The sequence below is a fragment of the Myotis lucifugus genome, unplaced genomic scaffold, assembly GCF_000147115.1.
Source record: "Myotis lucifugus unplaced genomic scaffold, Myoluc2.0 scaffold_36, whole genome shotgun sequence".
NCBI lineage: Eukaryota > Metazoa > Chordata > Mammalia > Chiroptera > Vespertilionidae > Myotis > Myotis lucifugus.
The window spans coordinates 5202067-5221998 of NW_005871084.1; the positions used below are offsets into that span (position 1 = coordinate 5202067).

At 36.9% G+C, this 19932-nt stretch overlaps 1 protein-coding gene across 5 annotated transcripts in view; it reads left to right on the top strand.

The window, feature by feature from the left end:
* KIAA1468 (KIAA1468 ortholog) overlaps positions 1 to 19932 on the top strand; it is a 100048-nt gene that overhangs the window by 15362 nt on the left and 64754 nt on the right. For all 5 annotated transcript variants that reach the window (XR_002828884.1, XR_002828883.1, XM_006087162.3 and 2 more), the window contains exons 2-8: positions 3486 to 3575; positions 11891 to 11962; positions 12073 to 12128; positions 12228 to 12341; positions 17094 to 17297; positions 17399 to 17490; positions 18267 to 18560. Coding sequence is in view for 3 of the 5 variants with exons in the window: in XM_006087162.3 (XP_006087224.1) it covers positions 3486 to 3575; positions 11891 to 11962; positions 12073 to 12128; positions 12228 to 12341; positions 17094 to 17297; positions 17399 to 17490; positions 18267 to 18560 (922 nt within the window). In the remaining 2 variants the exon portion in view is untranslated. The remainder of the gene's footprint in view (positions 1 to 3485; positions 3576 to 11890; positions 11963 to 12072; positions 12129 to 12227; positions 12342 to 17093; positions 17298 to 17398; positions 17491 to 18266; positions 18561 to 19932) is intronic.

Genomic DNA, 19932 nt, shown 5'->3' on the forward strand with positions numbered 1-19932 from the left:
CGCTCCCCCCCCCCCCGCTGGTCTGGTCACTCCTAACTGTCCCCCCACTGACCTGGTTGCCTTCAACTGCCCCCCCTTGCCAGCCGGGTCACCCCCAACTGCTCCCCCCGCCAGTCTGGTCACCCCCCACCACCAGCCTGGACGCCCCCAACTGCCCCCCCCCTCCACCAGCCTGGTCGCCCCTACTGTCCCTCCTGCCAGCCTAGTTGCCCCCAATTGCCCCCCTCTGCCGGCCTGGTCGCCCCTAACTGCCTCCCCCTGCTGGCCTGGTCTCCCCTCACTACCCCACCTGCTGGCCTGGTCACCCCCAACTGCCCTCCCCGCTGGCCTGGTTGCCCCCAACTGTCCCCCCTGCTAACCTGGTCACCCCATGCAGCCTGCTGTTCAGTCGTATGGTCGTCCCTCACTAAACCCCCTGCTGGCCGGATTGCCCCATGCAGCCTGGTTTTCAGTCGTTTGGTTGTCCCTCACTAACCCCCCTGCCAGCCTTGTCGCCCCATGCAGCCTGCTGTTCGGTCATCCATCCAGTTGTTTCAGTCGTGACGGCCCCTGGCTTTTTATATATTAGGATAATTTATAATATGTATATTTATGTAATTAGTGGGGAAAGCTCTTGTTTATGGTGGTGTGGTACAAAACATTGGAGTAAAGTAGTTAGATTAATTTTTTTTTGAAGAGCTGAAAATTTTAGGTACTTTGTATATAGTGATATAGGGACTCCATTTTATAATAGATCATATTAGTTATTTCCAAGCAGGTATAGTTACAGGTCAGTGGTTTATTCCAGCCTGTCATATTTTTCACCTATTTAAAAGATGTCTAAATCAAAAGCCTTATAAAGTTTATCTACTATATTTTGAAATTTATTTCCTTTTTTAAAATATTTATTGATTTGAGAGAGAGAGAAAAGGGCCTTTGTGAAAAATATTTAGGAAACTGATTAACTTTATTTTGCCTTCATTTTGGAAGGATATTTTTGTTAAATATGAAATTTCAGTTGCCATTTTTCTCAACGTACTCTAAAGATGTTTCTTCTTTTATTAATAACTTTATTTAAACAATTTTAAAAGTTACCTATTCAGTGTTTGTTTTCAGTATATTTATAGAGTTGTACAACCACCACCTAACCCAGTGGTCGGCAAACTGCGGCCCCTTGAGTGTGGCTCTTCCACAAAATACCACGTGCGGGCGCGCACGTACAGTGCAATTGAAACTTCGTGGCCACACTCAAGGGGCCAAAGAGCCGCATGTGGCTCGAGAGCCGCAGTTTGCCGACCACTGACCTAATCAAATTTAGATTATATTCATCACCCCCCCCCAAAAAAAGTCTCTCAGCCATTACCAAATATCCTATTCATCCCCACTCTCCAGTCCAAGGGAACTACCAATCTTCTTTCTTCCTCTATGTATTTGCCAATTTTGTACATTTTTTATGGATGAAGTAATACAGGATGTGGTTCTTCTGTAACTGGCTTCTTTCATTTAGGATAATATTTTCTAGCTCCATCCATGTTGTCTCGTGTATCAGTATTTCAGTCCTTTTTATTGCTGAATAATATTCAATTATATGGATTTACATACTACATTTTATTTCTCCATTAGTTAATAGACATTTGGTTATTTCCACTTTTTTGCTTTTATGAATAATGCTGCTATGAACAATTGTGTACAAGATTTTGTGTGGACACATGTTTTTATTTCTCTTGGATGAAAGAGGAATTGCTAGGTCATGTGGTAACTCTTATGTTTAGCCTTTTGAAGAATTGCCAAACTGTTTTCTAAAGTGGCTGCACCATTTTCATCTCCAGAAGCAATATATGAGGGTTCCAGTTTCTATGGATACTGGCCAACACTTTCTTGTATTTTTATTAAAGTAAGGTATAATTCAAATGCCATGTAATTCATGTACAAAAAAATCACCATTAAAGTATGTAATTCAGTAGTTTTTAATGTATTTAAAAACTTGCACAATCATCATCACTATATTCCAGAACATTTTCAGCACCCCTAAAAGAAAGCCTATACACATTAGTAGTCACTGCCCATTCTCCTCTATCACTAGCCTCTGGCAACTACTCATCTATTTATGTTTCTATAGGTTTGCCTATTCTAGACATTTCATATGAATGGATTGGTACAATATATGGCCTTATGTGTCTGGTTTCTTTCACTTAGCATTTTTTCAAGGTTTATGTTTTAGCACGTATGAGTACTTCATTTCTTTTTGATGGCCGAATAATATTACATTGCATGGATATACTACATTTTATTCATTCATGCGTTGATGGACATCTGGTTCATTTGTTATTGTGAATACAGTCATGCGCTACATAATGTTTCAGTCAAGGACAGATCACATATACATAGTGGTCCAATAAGATTATAATGGAGTTGAAAATTCTTATCACCTGGTGACACCATACTGTCATAACTTAAAAGTTCATTACTCATGTGTTTCTGGTGATGCTGGTATAAACAAACCTACTATGCTGCCATTTATATAAAAGTGTAGTATGTGTAATTATGTACAGCACATGATACTTAATAATGATAATAAATGGCTATTACTGGTTTATGTACTACTTTTTATCATTATTTTAAAGTATTTCTACTTATGAATGAAAATTTGTTGTAAAACAGTATACCATGTTACACCAGCAACAGTCTTATACATCCCATGTTTACTATGTCTCTTGATCATTTTTTCTTATACTGTATTTAATGTCATTTTGTTTTGTATGGTAACATGATGTACAGGCTTATAGTCTGGGCGCAGTTACCATCTAGGTTTGTATAAGTATGCTCTGATGTTTGCAAAAGGATGAAATTGCCTAATGACACATTTTTTCAGATCTAGAATTTCCACTGGAAATTTTTTATAGTCTGTCTTTCTGCTAAGATTTCCTCTCCTTTCGTTCATTGTACACTTGCATTTACTTCACTGAGCATAATTATAATAGCTATTTTAAAATGTTAGTCTACTAATTCTAACATCTGGATTATTTTGGGATTGGTCCCTGTTGATAGTGTTTTCTCTTGAGGCTGAGTCACATTTACTAGTTCTTGTGTATTAAGAAATTTTGGACTGTGTGGTGGACAATGTGTGTTATTGTTGTGGAGACAGGATTCCGCCCTATTTTTTCAACCTTTATATTTTTTAATAAGAAATTATCTAGTCAGACTCAGTCTGCAACTCTTGGGCAGCAGTCCAAAAATTTTATTTCTTCTTTTTTTCCCTTTAGATTGGTTGGTTGCATTATGCCCTGCATGTGCATTATTCAGCAGTTAGCCAGAGATTTGGGCAGGGAAACGAGTTTAATTGGTGTGGGCATTTTTACCTTAGTTTATTGCTTTAATAGAATTCCTAGATCTTAGAATCATAGTTTTATTAACTAGAAATTATTGTAAATAATTGATTGCTATTACCTTATTTTGATAATTAAATAAAAATTTGTTAAATTCTTTTATTTTTCTCTTTATTACAGATAGAGCTGGGAGCATCAGTACCCTTGATTCTTTAGATTTTGCAAGATATTCAGATGATGGTAACAGGGAAACAGATGAGAGAGTGGCAGGTGAGTAAGATTGTAAAGACAGATTTGGATTCTTTGGCATTCCTGAAATAATAAAATGACTTGAGGAATTCTTTTTCTTCTTCAGTTTGGTATGTTAATATAATTATATAGTTATGCAAAATTATTTTATTAACTTATTGGCTCCAGGAAACATCTCAACCTGTAACTTCCCCTTCCACTGTTGCTGTGAGTGTCTGATTGTGCAATTTGCTGAGTTCTTATAACCAACAGTTTACAATCATGTAGTTATGAAACTGATGTAAAACAGCTTTAAGTTAGCCATAGTTTAATACAAAGTTAGTTGGACCTTGGCCCTTCTCATTCCTTTGATCCTCCAAACCAGGGCTGATATTCAGGTGTTATATGCCAGTACAATTCTAATGATTGTTCCAATTGGTTGTAATACTTTCATGTAGGTTGTTTAATACATTTTGTCTTGAGTTCCCCAGGTATTCCCCATCACAGCATCTCTCCAGAAACTTCTGAATTCCTATGATTCTGAAAAGAAAGGGTTAATGCTTGGTACAGCAGGGGCCTTCAGGACCTTGCCAATTCCAAGAAGAAGACCAACAACATTCTTTCTGGTTGCTTGGTTACTCATTCTAGTCTCCTTCCCCTCTCCTCCCTCCAACAAGTTCTGCCTTCTAAGCATCACCACTGGATCTATAGAGACTTCAGAAGACCAGTTTGTATCTGTGTTCTGCCCACCTCAAGTGAGGCCAGTTGTATTCTGCTGGGGATCCACACTGGAATTACCAGTGTAGCAGCACTGGCTCTTTAAGTGTCAAATGGCTGGTACCTTTTTGGTGCCTCAAGGCTGTGGCTATCTGTCATTGAAATCATTCTTGAGTGCCTTGTAGGAATTGTAGTTTTCATAGGACATTGGTGGGGATAGCAGACAGATATCAGTTAAATATTTTGATCTTCATCATATTGGTGGGCACTCCTGCAGCAAGAGGGATGCCACATGGGACAGATGGAGCCTGTGGAGGCAATATAAAGTCAGGAACACCCATAATGTGGATTCTTCTCTTGACCAACTGTTGAATTTTTCTTCCATTTACTGGGACAATTTTGTTAAAACCTACCAAATGTTTCCCATCTTGGTCTTCTATAATAATAAAAGTGTAATATGCTAATTAGACCAGATGTCCTTCCGGATGACCTTCTGGATGAAGCCGGGTCTGCGAGGGAAGCCCTGGTGCCTAACGGCAGCCAGAGGGAAGCACGGGTCCCGGGTGCCTGTTGTCAGCTGGAAGGAAGCCCAGGTCCTGGGTGCTGGCAGCTGGGGGAAGGAAGGCCGACTCTTGCATGAATTTCATGCATCAGGCCTCTAGTTATAATAATAAAAGTGATTGCTAATTTTTACATAGCACTCCATTCTAAACACTGTGCTAAATATATATTAAACCATTAAGTTATAGAATTATCATCCTCCTCCCAAGGAAACTTCAGTGGCAGAGCTAGGATTCAAATGCAGATAGCCCAGCAACAGAGCCCACAATTTACTGTATCTTATGCTACCTCTTAGCATGAAGGATGAGATTTGACCTGATTAAAAATGACATTCAAATATATGATTTTTATTCATTGCTTGAAAATGAAGATATTGAATATTTCAAAATCTCATCTATAGTAATAAAAGCGTAATATGCTAATTAGACCCGACAGCTGAATGACCTTCTGGACATCCTTCCAGATGACCTTCCGGACGAGCCGGGGCTGCGAGGGCTCAGCCCCTTGCACGAATTTCGTGCATTGGGCCTCTCGTAGTATTATAGAGTTAAAAATGATGTAACTTTTTTGGGTTCAGAAGATAAGAGAAGATTCAGCAGTATAAGCAATAGCAATACCATTTGAATGGGGATGTCAGTGGAAGAGTGTAGTGTGGCTCTCTGTATCAAATCATGATTTGTCATTAGCATTATGAATTTTTGTTTGTTAACCCTTACCCGAGGATATTTTTCCATTGATTTTTTTAGAGAGAGTGGAAGGGAGGGGGTGAGACCAAGAAAGATAAACATTGATGTGAGAGAGACACATCCATTGGTTGCCTCCTGCAAGTGCCCTGACCAGGGCCAGGGATCAAGCCTGCAACCAAGGTACAAGCCCTTGACCAGAATCAAACGTAGGACCCTTCAGTCTGCGGGTCGACACTCTATCTACTGAGCCAAACTGGTTAGTATTATTAATTGACAAATGTATCAAAACTGTAAATCTAGCCCTAGCAAGTGTGGCTCAGTGTAGACCAAAGAGTCCCAGGTTTGATTCCAGTCAAGGGCATGTACCTCGGTTGCAGGCTCCTCCTCGGCCCGAGCCCTCATCAGGCTTCATGCAGGAGGCAACCAATCGATGTGTTTCTCTCACATTGATGTTTCTCTCTGTCTTTCCTTCTCTCTTCCACTCTCCCTAAAAAAAAATCAATGGAAATATATCCTCGGATGAGGATTAACAAACAAGCACCAACAAAACTCCAGCAAATGTCATCTGTAATTAAGAATTAGGAAATCAAATGGATATTATTTGAATAGTTTTAAGACTAATTTATCCTACTAATTAATTCATTTTAAGTAGCATTCTGTTATATATAACTATATAGTAAATATTTGATATTATGTATTTTATTATATACTAAATATTAAACACATGGTATTTTAGTTTATCAAGAGTAACCGGATGTATCTAATTTTGTTTATTGTATTATTGTTCAAATGGTTCCATATTAAAAAATAACTTCTACCCAGAAATTGGCGATATAATTCTTTTCTTTTCTTTTTTGCATTTAAACATTATTGATTTAAAAGGAAACTTTATGACCAAGCAAACTAAAAATGAAATGTTTACCTCTTAAATTTTCACCTTATATGTGGTAGTTTTCACCTTATATTTTCAATCTAAGGATTATACCAGTCTCTTACATTGGGAAAGTAAAGTAATTTTTGATTATTATACGACTAATATGTAAGTAAATGCTGTCTTTCTTCTTCACTGGAAGAGGAAAGAAAAACCTGTCATTCTCAGAGAATAGCTTTCAGACTTTTAGTGCTTTTGTACTATAGCCTGTTATTGAATCAGATGTGTGATATGTGTGTGAAACTTTACAAAATGTTTTAATTAATAGCAATTTTCATTTTCATAAAGATTTTTGACTCTTAGCTAACCATTGGTAGCAACTTAAAAGCTTATATCAAAAGACCAGTAATCTAAAAAGGTAATTATCCTGCTGTCTGTCATTAGATCACATGTAAACCTCACTGAGAAAGAAAACAAAAAAGTCTTTTTTTTTTCCTATACCAGTCTTTGGCAGAAGGAGGTTATAGATAACACAGGTATTGAGTCCATTGGCCTCCCACACAAATGTAGGGTCTGCTCCAACTTTAATCAGGTATTACTGTTTATCAGACAGGTTTATCAGACAGTAGATAGATACTATATTTGTTTCTAGCATCATTCTCACCATCATTTTCCTAAATTTAAAAATCTGATTTTTTCCCCCCAAATCTGTTATAGGTGTGCCTTCAAAAAGGAAGCAGTGAACACCTGTTTATATGTTTATTGAGCACCTGCTCTGTGTACCTCTTAAATTTTCAAGTTTTCTTAAAAATGCAGCAAGGGAAATTTATAGTTTAAATATTGGGATTGCCAGTTTTTATTTTAAGCATTTTGAGCATCTGTTATGTGTTCAGACTGTTAAGCACTAGAAATAGAAATATGAAATGCATAATACCTGCCCTCAAGGAATGTGTAACTGAAACATGTCTATATCTCTAATGCAGATAAATGTTCAGTGCTTTGGCAACAGTGAAAAGGACCTGTGAACTGTGGAACCAATAATATTCTTGTCTCAGGTTCACAGGATCCATCTTTTAGCATCAGAATCTCTGACTTTATTTGTTCTCATATCTCTACCTGTTACTATATTACTCACTAGTTCACACCTTAACTTTTATGTTGGGATCTAGAGAACTACAAAATCTGTGCTTTCTGATTTGTACGAAAGACACTCCTAATGCTGGTAAGATCAGTAATGTTTCAGGTTTATTACATATGGCATTAAGTATTAGCATACTCATTTATTCAAAAAATATTTGAGTGCTTACTCTGTATTCAAGATATTATGCTGTTCTGTGAACAACAATCATATGAAGCCTTTATAAAGCTTAAATAACCTATTAGACATTCTAAAATAACATTCAGATTTTTGCTTGTGGGATAACCTGACCGTGTTTCCTGGGTAAGAAGCAGCATCGGTAGCCCTCTCATTTCTTAGCTATTGGCCTGCAATATATATATATATATCCAGCTTCATCAGGATTAAATAAGCCTGTTTGTCTTTTATTATATATTTCTCCCCCACTACAGATATTTGTACTTCCTTTTAGAAGTACTTTTTGTTTTTCTTATTTTGAACCTTACTTAAGTCTTACATATGATTTTTTATGATCTAAAATAGAATAGATTCTCCAATAAGACTTTAAAGGCAACAAGCCTTTAATATCATTGTAGGGTATCATAATTTATATGGCAAATCATAAAGGTCTGAACTAGGATAGCTGCAGAGACAACTAAGATGAATGATTATTTAGGGGGTTATTCAAGGGTTGGAATCAATATGACTTGGACATTTAATTAATGTGGGAGTAAGCACAAGGGCTAAGTGAAGAGTAACCTCCAGGAATCCTCTTTGAACAGCTGGGTAGATAGTGGTACTGTTAATGGAGAGAGACTGAAGGAGGAGAAGGGAGAACAGATTTGAGAAGGAGATGGTGAAATTCATTTAGATAGGATTGAATTAAAAACTTATGAAACATTCAAATGGGCATATCCAGGTGATAATTAGGTAGATCTTTATCTTGGGGAAAGGTTGAAAGGTTTCTAAATCTTCTGGGATTGTGATAGTTAAACCGTAAGCATGAATACCATCTCAGTGGAGTATAAAAGGGCCAAGGATGACACCTGGAGAAACACCAACTTTGAGATGAGTGATAGAGGAATCTGCATAAGAGAACTTGGGCAGGAGGAACAGTAATGGAAATAAATTTTTTTTAAGGCTTGGGGAAGGGGATTCTCCCCGCCATCCCCCAATTTTGATGAGTGTAGAAAACTAAATATCTATAAACTGGAGATTGCATCTTGCTTCATTTAATTTATTTCTCACATCTACCAAGTCATGCCTAAATAGTACTATGCCTTTCTTAATTCTCTAAACCCAGAAAGGTGCTGCTGGTACTGTCAGGATTTTAATATTGTTTTAGGGAATATATTTTTATTCTAACTCATAGTTGAAAGAAAGTTTTTCCTAGAAATGCTCATGTGGTAATAAAGTATTAAAGATGGGGAAGTGGTATTTTATTATGGAGTCAAATCACTTTATATTAAGAAAGTTGCAGGTTGCTTGACTCAACCCTATTGATTTGAACTCTTTAATACTGAATAGGAATGGGAGTAAAAAAATACTTGACTAACCAATGTTGCGAAAATAATATTTTGAGTTTTGTGCCAAAATGAACTAAGACTAGCAAATATTTCAAGATCATATTAGTGGTATATTTAGTTGGGGCATCAAAGGATTGATTTTTTTTTTCTGCTTTGAAATTTAATACTTTGCCTTTGGTGTTTCCACAATCACTTGTACATCTCCCAAGTCATGAGAGCATGATCTTTTAGCATTTAAATACCTCCGATTATCAGGATTATCCAACCCTAGTTGGAAAATAACTGTTTTAACTAATCTTGAGTTGCTTATACTGACTTAATCATTAATATTTTGGTAAGATTTTAATATGCATTATTAGAATATACATACATCTTTTCAGTTATTACTTTAATTCCAATAAAATTGCATTCAGCAGTGTTGGGCTATTATAGGGTTGTGACGGTGGAGTGAGCAGATTGTTCATTGGTTACTACGGTGTTCTGTAAAAACATACACATCCGCATACATACAATTCCTTTTATAAAGAATTATATTTGAAAAATTCTTGAAGGTTGTTTGGTTCAGTGTATCTGTTTACATGATAATTTTGAGCTTTAAGCTAATGTTTTTTAAATAGACAAATTCATATATGTATATAGCTGTTCAGACCTTTCTTGTTAAACTTTCTCATGTAGCTGTAGTTAATTTATCATACTGTGCCTTTATAGAGATGTGCTATAACTTCAAAGATATGCCTCTGTCTTTTAAAATTTATAGCGTATACTAAGAAACATGCAGCAGAGTGAATTCAGTTTGATAAGCACTATCTTTTCAAAGCATTGGTAACTTTTAATGGCATTTGGCAGTGTATATATAGATGTGCATAAAAATCTAAATTCTTGCCGTCTGACATGGGTTTTTATGGCTTTCTGTGCCTTGATCATTAAGTGTTTTGCTTTTGGTCACCTAAACTTTCACCAGTTGAATTTGAGTTTTTCACAGTTTGTGTTCTAACCATTTTTTTTTTCATTTATTTCGTTTCATATTTCTGTCTCTGGTGCAAGGCATTCCTGATCTGCAATTGTTCTGTAATATATCTTAAAATTGTGTTACTGAAAGCATAATAATATGTACACTCATTTTACTTTTACTTAAGTATTTTTAAATCAAAATCAATTACTTAAGAGTTTGAAATTAAAAAGAAAAGTAAACCTATTCTGTACTTAACCTTACACACTAAATGTGTGCAGTCTAACTTTAAACACAAACTCTAAGAGTTTCCAGAAGTGTAAGTTTTAGGGGAAATATTTTAACTTCATGGCACAGAAATGTTTGCACATCAGCATTGCCGATTACCAAATGAGAAATAGTACATACATGTCATCTGTTTTTAGTGTGTTTTCATGTTGCAGTGAAATTCTGTGCATCAAAATAATTGGCCTCATGTACTAGATGTGATTCAGTTACATCTTAAGTTTTTAATGAAAATTTGCAAACTGAGTGAATCCTGATTTTTCCATATATTTTTATAGCTTTGTTGTCTCTGGTAGCATCTCATTTGCCATATTATTTTTTCTGTTTATTAGTCAATTTGGAAAAAATTGCATATTTAAATTTATCTTATAATCAAGCTCTGGTAAAAGGAGAAATTTTTGAGTTTCACTAGTACCTCTTAACATAAACAAATACCTATTTTAGGAGTTATCAGAAACTTTGAAAACTCTAATTTTAGTTAGTATCCTTAGATAGCTACATTTTTAGAATTGTACACAATCTTTTGCCTTAGAATAACCTTAATTAAAATTAAAAGACAGACTATTTACACCCTTTGGCTGAAAATGAAACCTAAAATAAACCCTTAGAAAATGTTTTTAAGATATATATTTAACATACCTAAACATGTTTGTAAAATACATACACTTACTTGTGTGTAGAAAAATTTATATGCTTCCCAACAAAATATTTATTCCTTCAACATCTTAATGAAGTGATACATTCACTAACATTTTTTCATATTGACTTAAAACATTATTCTAGATAATGCATTAAAGATACCTTTTTTAGTCCTAGCCGGTTTGGCTCAGTGGCTAGGCTAGAGCATCGGCCTGCAGACCATAGGGTCCTGGGTTCGAGTCCAGTCAAGGACATGTACCTCGGTTGTATGCTCCTCCCGGCCCCAGTCCTGGTCCAGACGCATGCAGGAGGTGCTAAATGTTGTCTAATGGTCAAAGAACAGGTTATTATTGATAAACACTACCATTAGAGAGAGTGGGAGAGAGATAGAACAATCAATGAAAGAGAAACATTGGTCATTTATCAGCTGCCTCCTGCATGCCCCCAACTGGAGATCATGCCTGCAACCTGGTCACGTTCCTTGACCTGGAATCGAACTGGTGACCTTTGGTTCATGGGTCGATGCTCAGTCACTGAGCCACACCAGCCAGGCCCTTTTTCTTTTTAATTCTGAGGTTTTCCTTAAGTATATTTGCTTGGACTTCATCTAATTTTTATCTTTTCCCCTAAAATTATATAATCTGAGAACATTTCATTGCATTTTCTTACCTAGACTGACAGAAGCACCCACATTACTAATATTTTTATTTACTAGATGAGATTATGCCATAGGTTTTATTTTTAAATAGAGCCATTCCTTGTCAGACAGCTAGAACATTTTATCAGTAGTCCCCTGAATTCTAAAACTATGGAAAACATTCACCAGTTTGCTTGCTAATCAACTCTGCTGCATGCGTTCACAAGTTTCATAAAGATTGCATGCTTTCTGTTTTCAATACAAATTGTATTTTTTTTTCATACCCATCTTTGCTTTTTATTTTTTTTATTTTTGTTTCCCTTTCCTTGGTTGGATGCCTGTGTGTGTTTATTCCAAATCCCTGTCCAGTCCTGGAGTTTGAACTACGGAAAGCCAAGGAGACCATTCAGGCCCTCCGAGCCAACCTGACAAAGGCTGCAGGTGGTGTACATAAAATTTTTTGCGACTTTTCCTTTTTTGACAATGTAGAAGTAGCCGAGATATTTCCAAATGTAAAATAGTAAAATATTATTTATATTTTCTTCCACCAGAACATGAAGTTCCTTTACAGGAACGAAAAAATTACAAATCAAGTCCTGAAATTCAGGTGGGTGAATGACAGCTCTAAAAGTATCATCCACATAAAATGGTAGCACAAATATTGAAGGAGGAAAACTTATGGTATTTTATCTTATTTTGCCTCCAGGAGCCAATCAAACCTCTTGAAAAGAGAGCTCTAAACTTCTTAGTCAATGAATTTTTATTGAAGAATAACTACAAGCTTACATCTATAACCTTTTCAGATGAAAATGATGATCAGGTACAATTATTTTCTTTTTAACTTAAAATGTATTTTTCTCTTTTATTTCTTTAATTTGTTTGTTATACATATAGTAAACTTCTATAAGGTTAGTTACCAAACACAACATTTCCTTGCCTACCCAGTCTCGTATTCTATTTGACCTATAGATTTCTTCTTTTTATACAAAAGACATCATTCTTTCCAGGTAACTTTTAACAACTTATAAGTAGAAAATATAATCTACTCATATTTGCATGTATTTATAGAGTGTGCCAGATTATTTTTCCCTTTATACGTTTATTTAGTAGTATAAGTTAATGTATACTTATAAAAACCTCTTTAATAGCTCTATAATAACTAAGATGGTAAGTAGATAACAGCAGTTATAAGAATATTTTGAGTGAGAGTGTGAATATAAATAGTATCTGTTTGAATAGGAACCATATTTATTTATTTATTTATTTATTTATTTATTTAAATCTTTATTGTTGAAAGTATTACATATGTCCCCTTTGTCCCCCTAGAATAGGAACCAATTTTAGAACCTCATTTTTCCCTTATAAAATCTTGTAAGCAAAGCTTTTTTAATGTTATCTCTCAACTGTAATATTTTGACTTCTTAGTGCTAATAAATTAGTTTGAATCTTGCACCTTAGGAAAGTAAATACCAAAGAATTTACTTTACAGAAATCAGGAGGCCATCATTTAAAATTAGGTGTATTCCATTAGTCTGTAAAATATCCTGTGGATCATTTAACAAAAATAGACATTCTCAAAGGGAGTTAGCAGATTTCCCTCAGTTATTCTACATAACATTTCTATTAAATATTATACAACAATTCTACATAACATTTTACCACATCAAATCCAACAATATGTAAAAAAAATGGTTAATACATCATGAACAAAGGGGTTATCCAAAAAATGTAAGGTTTTACATTTGGATTTAATATCCAAAAATCTGTCACTGTGATTCACTACATGAAGAAAGGAAAAGAGAAGACAATTATATAGTCATCTTAGAACATGCAGAAAAAGCATTTGACACAAACATCTGGTCCCCCTAAAAACTTTAAAGAAATTAGGAATAGAAAGGAATTTCCTCAACCTCATAAAAGACATTTATGGAAAAGCTGTCACTAACATCATACTTAAATGGTGAAACATGAGGGAAAAAGCAAAGATAACTGCTTTCACTACTTCTGTTGAATCTTACTGAAGATTCTAGCCAATAGAAGGCAAGACAAAGAAATGAAAGGCACACATTTTGGAAAGGAATGTAAAGAAAACAGAATAGTATTTGCCTAGGAACAGGGCGGGTATGAGGAATAAGAGGTAAGGATTGAAAAGGTGTCCAAGAAAACTTTGGGAGTGAACAAGTTCATTTTCTTGATTGTGGTGATCTATTCAGGGGTGTATATATATCAAAATTTAGCAAATAGTACATTTTAAATTAGCTTGTGGATTTTTTTAACTTGTGCAGTTCATTGTATGTTAATAATACCTCAGTAAAGTTTTTTTGTGTTGTTTTTTTTTTTAAGAAAGGCAATGGTAGTGTATCAATACCTGTTCTTTGACCATTAGCAACATTTAGTACTAATTTCAATTGAACTGAAACTAGTGTTATCTAAAGCCCTCACTCCCCATACTCTGGCAAAATGTATGAATTTTTATCCTATTTTCTTTTCTATCATTATCCTGTTAATGGCACCTGGAATTATCTCTTGTCTCCCTGACTAGGCTATAAGCTCCTTGATGTTAAAATAATCTCTTGTTCATCTTTGTATTTGCATATATAACACACTCAACAAATATTTATTGACTAGAGGCCCGGTGCATGAAATTCATGCATGGTGGTGGTGGTGGGGGGGTCCCCTCAGCCCAGCCTGCACCCTCTCCAACCCAGGACCCCTCGGGGATGTCCGACTGCCGGTTTAGGCCCGATCCCGGAGGTTGGGCCTAAACCGGCAGTCGGACATCCCTCTCACAATCCTGGACCGCTGGCTCCTAATCGCTCACCTGCCTGCCTGCCTGGTTTCCCCTAACTGCCCCCCCCCACTGCCGGCCTGATCACCCCTCACTGCCTCTGCATGCCGGCCTGATTGCCCCTAACTGCCCCTCCTGCCGGCCTGGTCACCCCTAACTGCCCCCCCACCGGCCTGGTCACCCCTTATTGCCCACCCTGCCGGCCTGGTTGCCCCCAACTGCTCCCCTCTGCTGGCCTGGTCACCTCTAACTGCCCCCCCTACACCGGCCTAGTCACCCCTCACTGCCCCCGCTGCCAGCCTAATTGCCCCCAACTGCCCCCCTGCCAGCCTGGTCACCCCCAACTGCACCCCCCCACTGGCCTGCTTGCCCCTAACTGCCCCCCTGCCGGCCTAGTCGCCTCTTACTGCTCCCCCTGCTGGCCTGGTCACCCCCAGCTGCTCCCCCTGCTGGCCTAGTCGCCCCCAACTGCCCTCCTACCAGCCTGATCGCCCCCAGTTGTCCCCTCTGCTGGCCTGGTCGCCCCCAAATGCCCCCCCTGCCAGCCTGGTCACCCCTCACGTCCCCCCTGCCAGCCCGGTTGCCCCACACAGCCTGCTTGTTCAGTTGTTTGGTCGTCCCTCACTAACCCCACTGCCGATCTGGTCGCCCCACGCAGCCTGCTTGTTCAGTCATTTGGTCATCCCTCACTAACCCCCCTGCCAGCCTTTTCCTAGGCAGCCATCTTGTGAGGGTGTGAGGATTAATTTGCATATTACCTCTTTATTATATAGGCTAGTTTTCTCATATTTTTATCTGCATACAATCATTGTCATACTGCTCTTTGCTTCCCTCCTGCGAGTTCTTTAGTTTATGACTGGTTTACTTCCTTTTCTATTGCGCTCTTTGAAACTTTTATTTAATCATAAATAAACTTTGTATATTTTCAGCTTCTCAGAATGTCATTTTTGCCTTCAATAAAACTTGTCTGCTCACTGAGGACCCTGTTTCCTCTATTTTCCATGTAGATAATGGCACATTTCACAATCTAATACCTGATGCTCCCTGGCTCCTGGTAACATGGCTCTATCCTCCACTGTAGGAAATTGCCATGCTCCACTGCCACACTCCAGACCTTGTCGGGGTTTTACTCACACTACATCTGTTTTTACACCTTATTATCACTTCCCTAATCTCTCCCTGTTTTTCATATCAGACTCTCTCTTGCCTTCTGCTTTTCCTTTCTTGCTACCTCTAAATTTATAAGCACTCTCAGCTTTTTTAAGCTTATTTGCTGCCTTCCTCCTCACATTATCTTTTGCCTATTCATTATAATCTATACTAATAAAAGGGTGATATGCTAATTAGGGCAGATGTCTTCCAGACGTCCATTCGGACAAAACCACAGCGGCTGCAAGGTCTGGGGCTCATGTCGGCCATGGGCTCAGGCAGATGCGAGGCCTGGGGCTCAGGCAGCCATGAGCCTGGCTGCTGCGAGGCCCAGAGCTCAGGCCTTGCAGCCGCCGTGGCCAGTGGCAACAGCAGCAGGGTGATGGGGGCGGTGCCTTCTCCTGATCAGCCTGGTTGCCTCCCACAGAGGAGCGGGCCTAAGCCATCAGTAGGACATCCCCTGAGGGCTCCCAGACTGTGAGAGGATGCAGGCCAAGCTGAGGAACCCCTCCCCCTGCCTCCAGTGCACAAATTTTCATGCACTGGGCCTTTAGTCATATATAAACAAAAGGGCTTGCATCTTCCTGGACATATCTGCTTCCTTCAGAGCTTTGTGTTTTTGCTTATTCTTCCTCTTATCTCTGAAATAATTAGTTCCCCTCTGCTTTCATTGCCATCTGCCTCATCAATATCAAAACCTTTTCCAAGAAAGTGGACAGATCATCAACTTCCAGAAACCTTTTCTTACCCCCACCCCAGGACAGAAATTGACTCCTTTCTCTGAATTCTTGGCAGTGTTTCAATCATATTTTGGTGATACTTTAGATTCTCCTTGTATCTTTATGTCCCTTTTCTTTAACCGTCAAATTCTCTGAATGGTGACAATACTTTATCTCTGATTTTAAGCAAAGGATGGATATCTAATAAATATTGGATGAATATAGATGGACAAATGGACATTTGAATAATATGTATAATATTCATCTCAATTTTTTAAAATATTAAATTTGTTTAGTTCCTTTTTTCTTACTTATTTACTTTTTATTGTTTAAAGTATTATATGTGTCTCCTTTTTCCCTGTTTAGTTCTTGTTGTAAGCCAAGCATTATGTTAATGCTTTAATATATCTTTTTATCTTATCCTTAATAAAACCCTAAAAGGTATTATACTAATCTTACAGATAACCTGTTCAAGTTTCTTATTCATTTGTAACAATAATAAGTGGAGACATGTGAATTTTATGCATGGGTCTGATTTCTCCAAAGCTCCCATTTTTAATACCTATGTTATATCTGCCTCAGATTTAACCTCAATAATAGCTATTTCCATTGTTTATTAAGCCCTCAAAGGATTGAGAGTATCAGTATCATATTTAGAACATTCAAAGGAATTTATATTATAAGTTATAAGATATCAAGTTAATACTAAATTCTGATGTATTAGTGGACAAGAAAATGGTAGGACAATGTATTTGCATGTGATTGATTGCTCTGGAACTTTATAAAGCTCTAACATTATAACAAAAATATGATTCTGTTAGGTTTTCAAGACATTAGCAATAAAGAGTAAAATAAATCTCAAAAGTGCAGAATAAAATGGCCTCAGATTTTTTTTTTTTTGTCTTTTATCTTTTAGGATTTTGAATTGTGGGATGATGTAGGATTAAACATTCCAAAACCTCCAGACTTATTGCAACTCTACCGAGATTTTGGAAATCATCAAGTGTCTGGAAAAGACCTTGTGGATGTTGCCAGTGGAGTAGAAGAAGATGAATTAGAGGCACTTACACCAGTTTTAGGCAACCTTCCTCCACCCCTTGAAACTCCTCAGACTGTAGAGGTGAATGATACTAACTAGTCAAGTCTACAAAAAGTATTTAAAATGTGTAAAAGCTTACTATGAGATCTTGAGGTTCTTTTTTTCTCCTGTTTTGATTTTAGAACTCCTTACTAGTACAGAAATTAGAAGATAAAATTAGTTTATTAAATAGTGAGAAGTGGTCTTTAATGGAACAAATCAGAAGACTTGAAAGGTTAGTACTTAATCATCATTTTTAAAAAATCTTAACTTTATTATTATATAAGATTATATAAATATACAAAATAACGTTTCAGTTGGCAGACATAATTTTTTACATTATAACTCGGGGCCGGGTGCACAAATTCGTGCACAGGTGGGGTCCGGCTGGCGGAGGGACTGCAGGCAGTTGGCCAGCTGGCCCCACCCCCTGGTTGAACTCCTGGTTGAATTCCCTGTCAAACTCCCAGTCCAGGGGACAATTTGCATATTAGCCTTTCCTTATATAGAATACTTTTGAAAGTCTTATAATTGCTTTGTACATTTAATATTCCCTTTCCCCCAAAAAAGTTATTAAGCCAATGTAGTGACCTTATAATCAATTATGTCTTAGAACCAAAGAATAAGATACTTTTTACTTCCCCTGAGTTCTGTCAATATCAATAAAATAACTCCTTCACATTAGTATTATACACATCACTCATTCATTATATCATTTAATTCTTATATTAATCCTGTGGCTTAGATGGAATTATCCCTATTTTACAAATGAAGAAATAGTTAAATGTTAATCCAGAACAGTTTATAGGCCATTTTTATGCTTCTTTGGTAAAAGTTTATAGCTTTCAGGTATGTGAAGCATCAGTATATATGCTGCAGAAAAGATTAATCAGTTGCCAAATAATTTTATGTTATGTTACATTTTAAGGCATTAAACCCAGTATGAGGTTTATGCTATTGCCAATGTTTTTGAAAGTACAATTGTCTCATTATTTCCCTTTCTTTCTACAGTGAAATGCACTTTCTCAAAAATGAACACTTTGCTATCCCAGTAATTTGTGACTCTGTTCAACCTTCTTCGGATCAGTCTCTTCACAAAGACTCTGAGGACAGTGGACAGAAACCAGTTACAAATAGTTCAGACGAGGGAAAAAACAAGGATATCCATCCTTCTACATCAGATGAAGTTGATTCCACTATTCCTAAAGAGAATTTCCCAAACTCCTTACCGAGGAGAGAAAGAGAAGGAATGCCATCTTCTTCTTCATCAAGTAAAAACACAGTCCATTTTGATAAACCCAATAGGTTAGTATGCATCCTGTATCTTGAGATGTATCTTTCAGCTAGTTAGTACATTGACAAACTGGAAAAGCTTCAGTTCTTATTTGAACTGCTTTTGCAGATCAGATGCATTGATTTTTACATTGGCATTAACACATAGCAGAGTACATGTCACTAAAAGGGATATCACAAACTAATTACTAAGTTAAAGTATATTAAAGAGGCAAAAAAGCATAAATAGGATAGGTCCTATCTTAGCTAAGTACTTAAACCCATAAATAGTATGTATGTTACTATGTACTGCAAACACTTTACCCCATGTGTTCTACCTTTTCTCTATTCTTCAAGCATTGTCAGACTCAGAAGAGGTTTTGGTACTGCATAGTTGCCTGTGATAAAGAGGGAATAGTTTTTGCTTCTAGACCTTTTTCCTCTGTCTGCTTCCATTACAAATAGCGTATTATTAATAGTGTCTTAATTCATTTATTTAATTTTTATTGGATTGCAGTGATTGAACTCAGATGGCAAAAGCGTGGTCTTTACCCTTCATGATCATGTTTTCTAGTGAAGGAGACAAAATATAATTTAGATTTTTTTACAGAGAGGAAGGGAGAGTTATAATGCCTAAAAATTGTTTAGATTATAAAGTGAAAAAGTTTTAAGGGAGGACTATTTATTGAACTCTTTTTAAAATGTCAGGCACAGTTCTAAATGTTTTGTGTATGTTAACTTATTTAATCCTCACACATATCCTATGCTGCATTGTGAGCCACAAAGTCATGCTTCCTCCTCCTATTGAACAGAAGGATATTATACCCCATATTGGGATATAATAGGAAAGCACAACTTATAGGTAGATACTCTTGGTTAGTGAGAAGTGTTTGGTTGTTTTGTTTTTTTTTTCCTTTTAAATATATCTTATTGATTTCAGAGAGGAAGGGAGAGGAAGAGAGAGATAGAAACATCAATGATGAGAATCATTGATTGGCTGCTTCCTACATGCCCCCTACTGGGGATCGATCCCACAACCCGGGCATGTGCCCTGACCAGGAATCAAATCCTAACCTCCTGGTTCATTGGTCCATGCTCAACCGCCAGCCAGGCTGGTTGGTTTGTTTTTAAGCAAAGCTTTCCACTCATGAACCACAACTTTTTGTGTACCAACTAGGTATATTATTTCTTTAGGTGTTATCGAGCTTACAGAGTTAAAATAGTGTGCATTTATTTTAATATGGATAATATAAAATCATAAAAAATATGTTCTGATACTCAACAATAATGGCATTCATAGTAGTTCTTCAGTGTTAGTCGTGTTCTCATATATCTTCTTTAATATTCAGAAGTCACTCTCTGGAGAAAGGTGACTGAGCATGTAAAGTACAAATCATAGTTATAA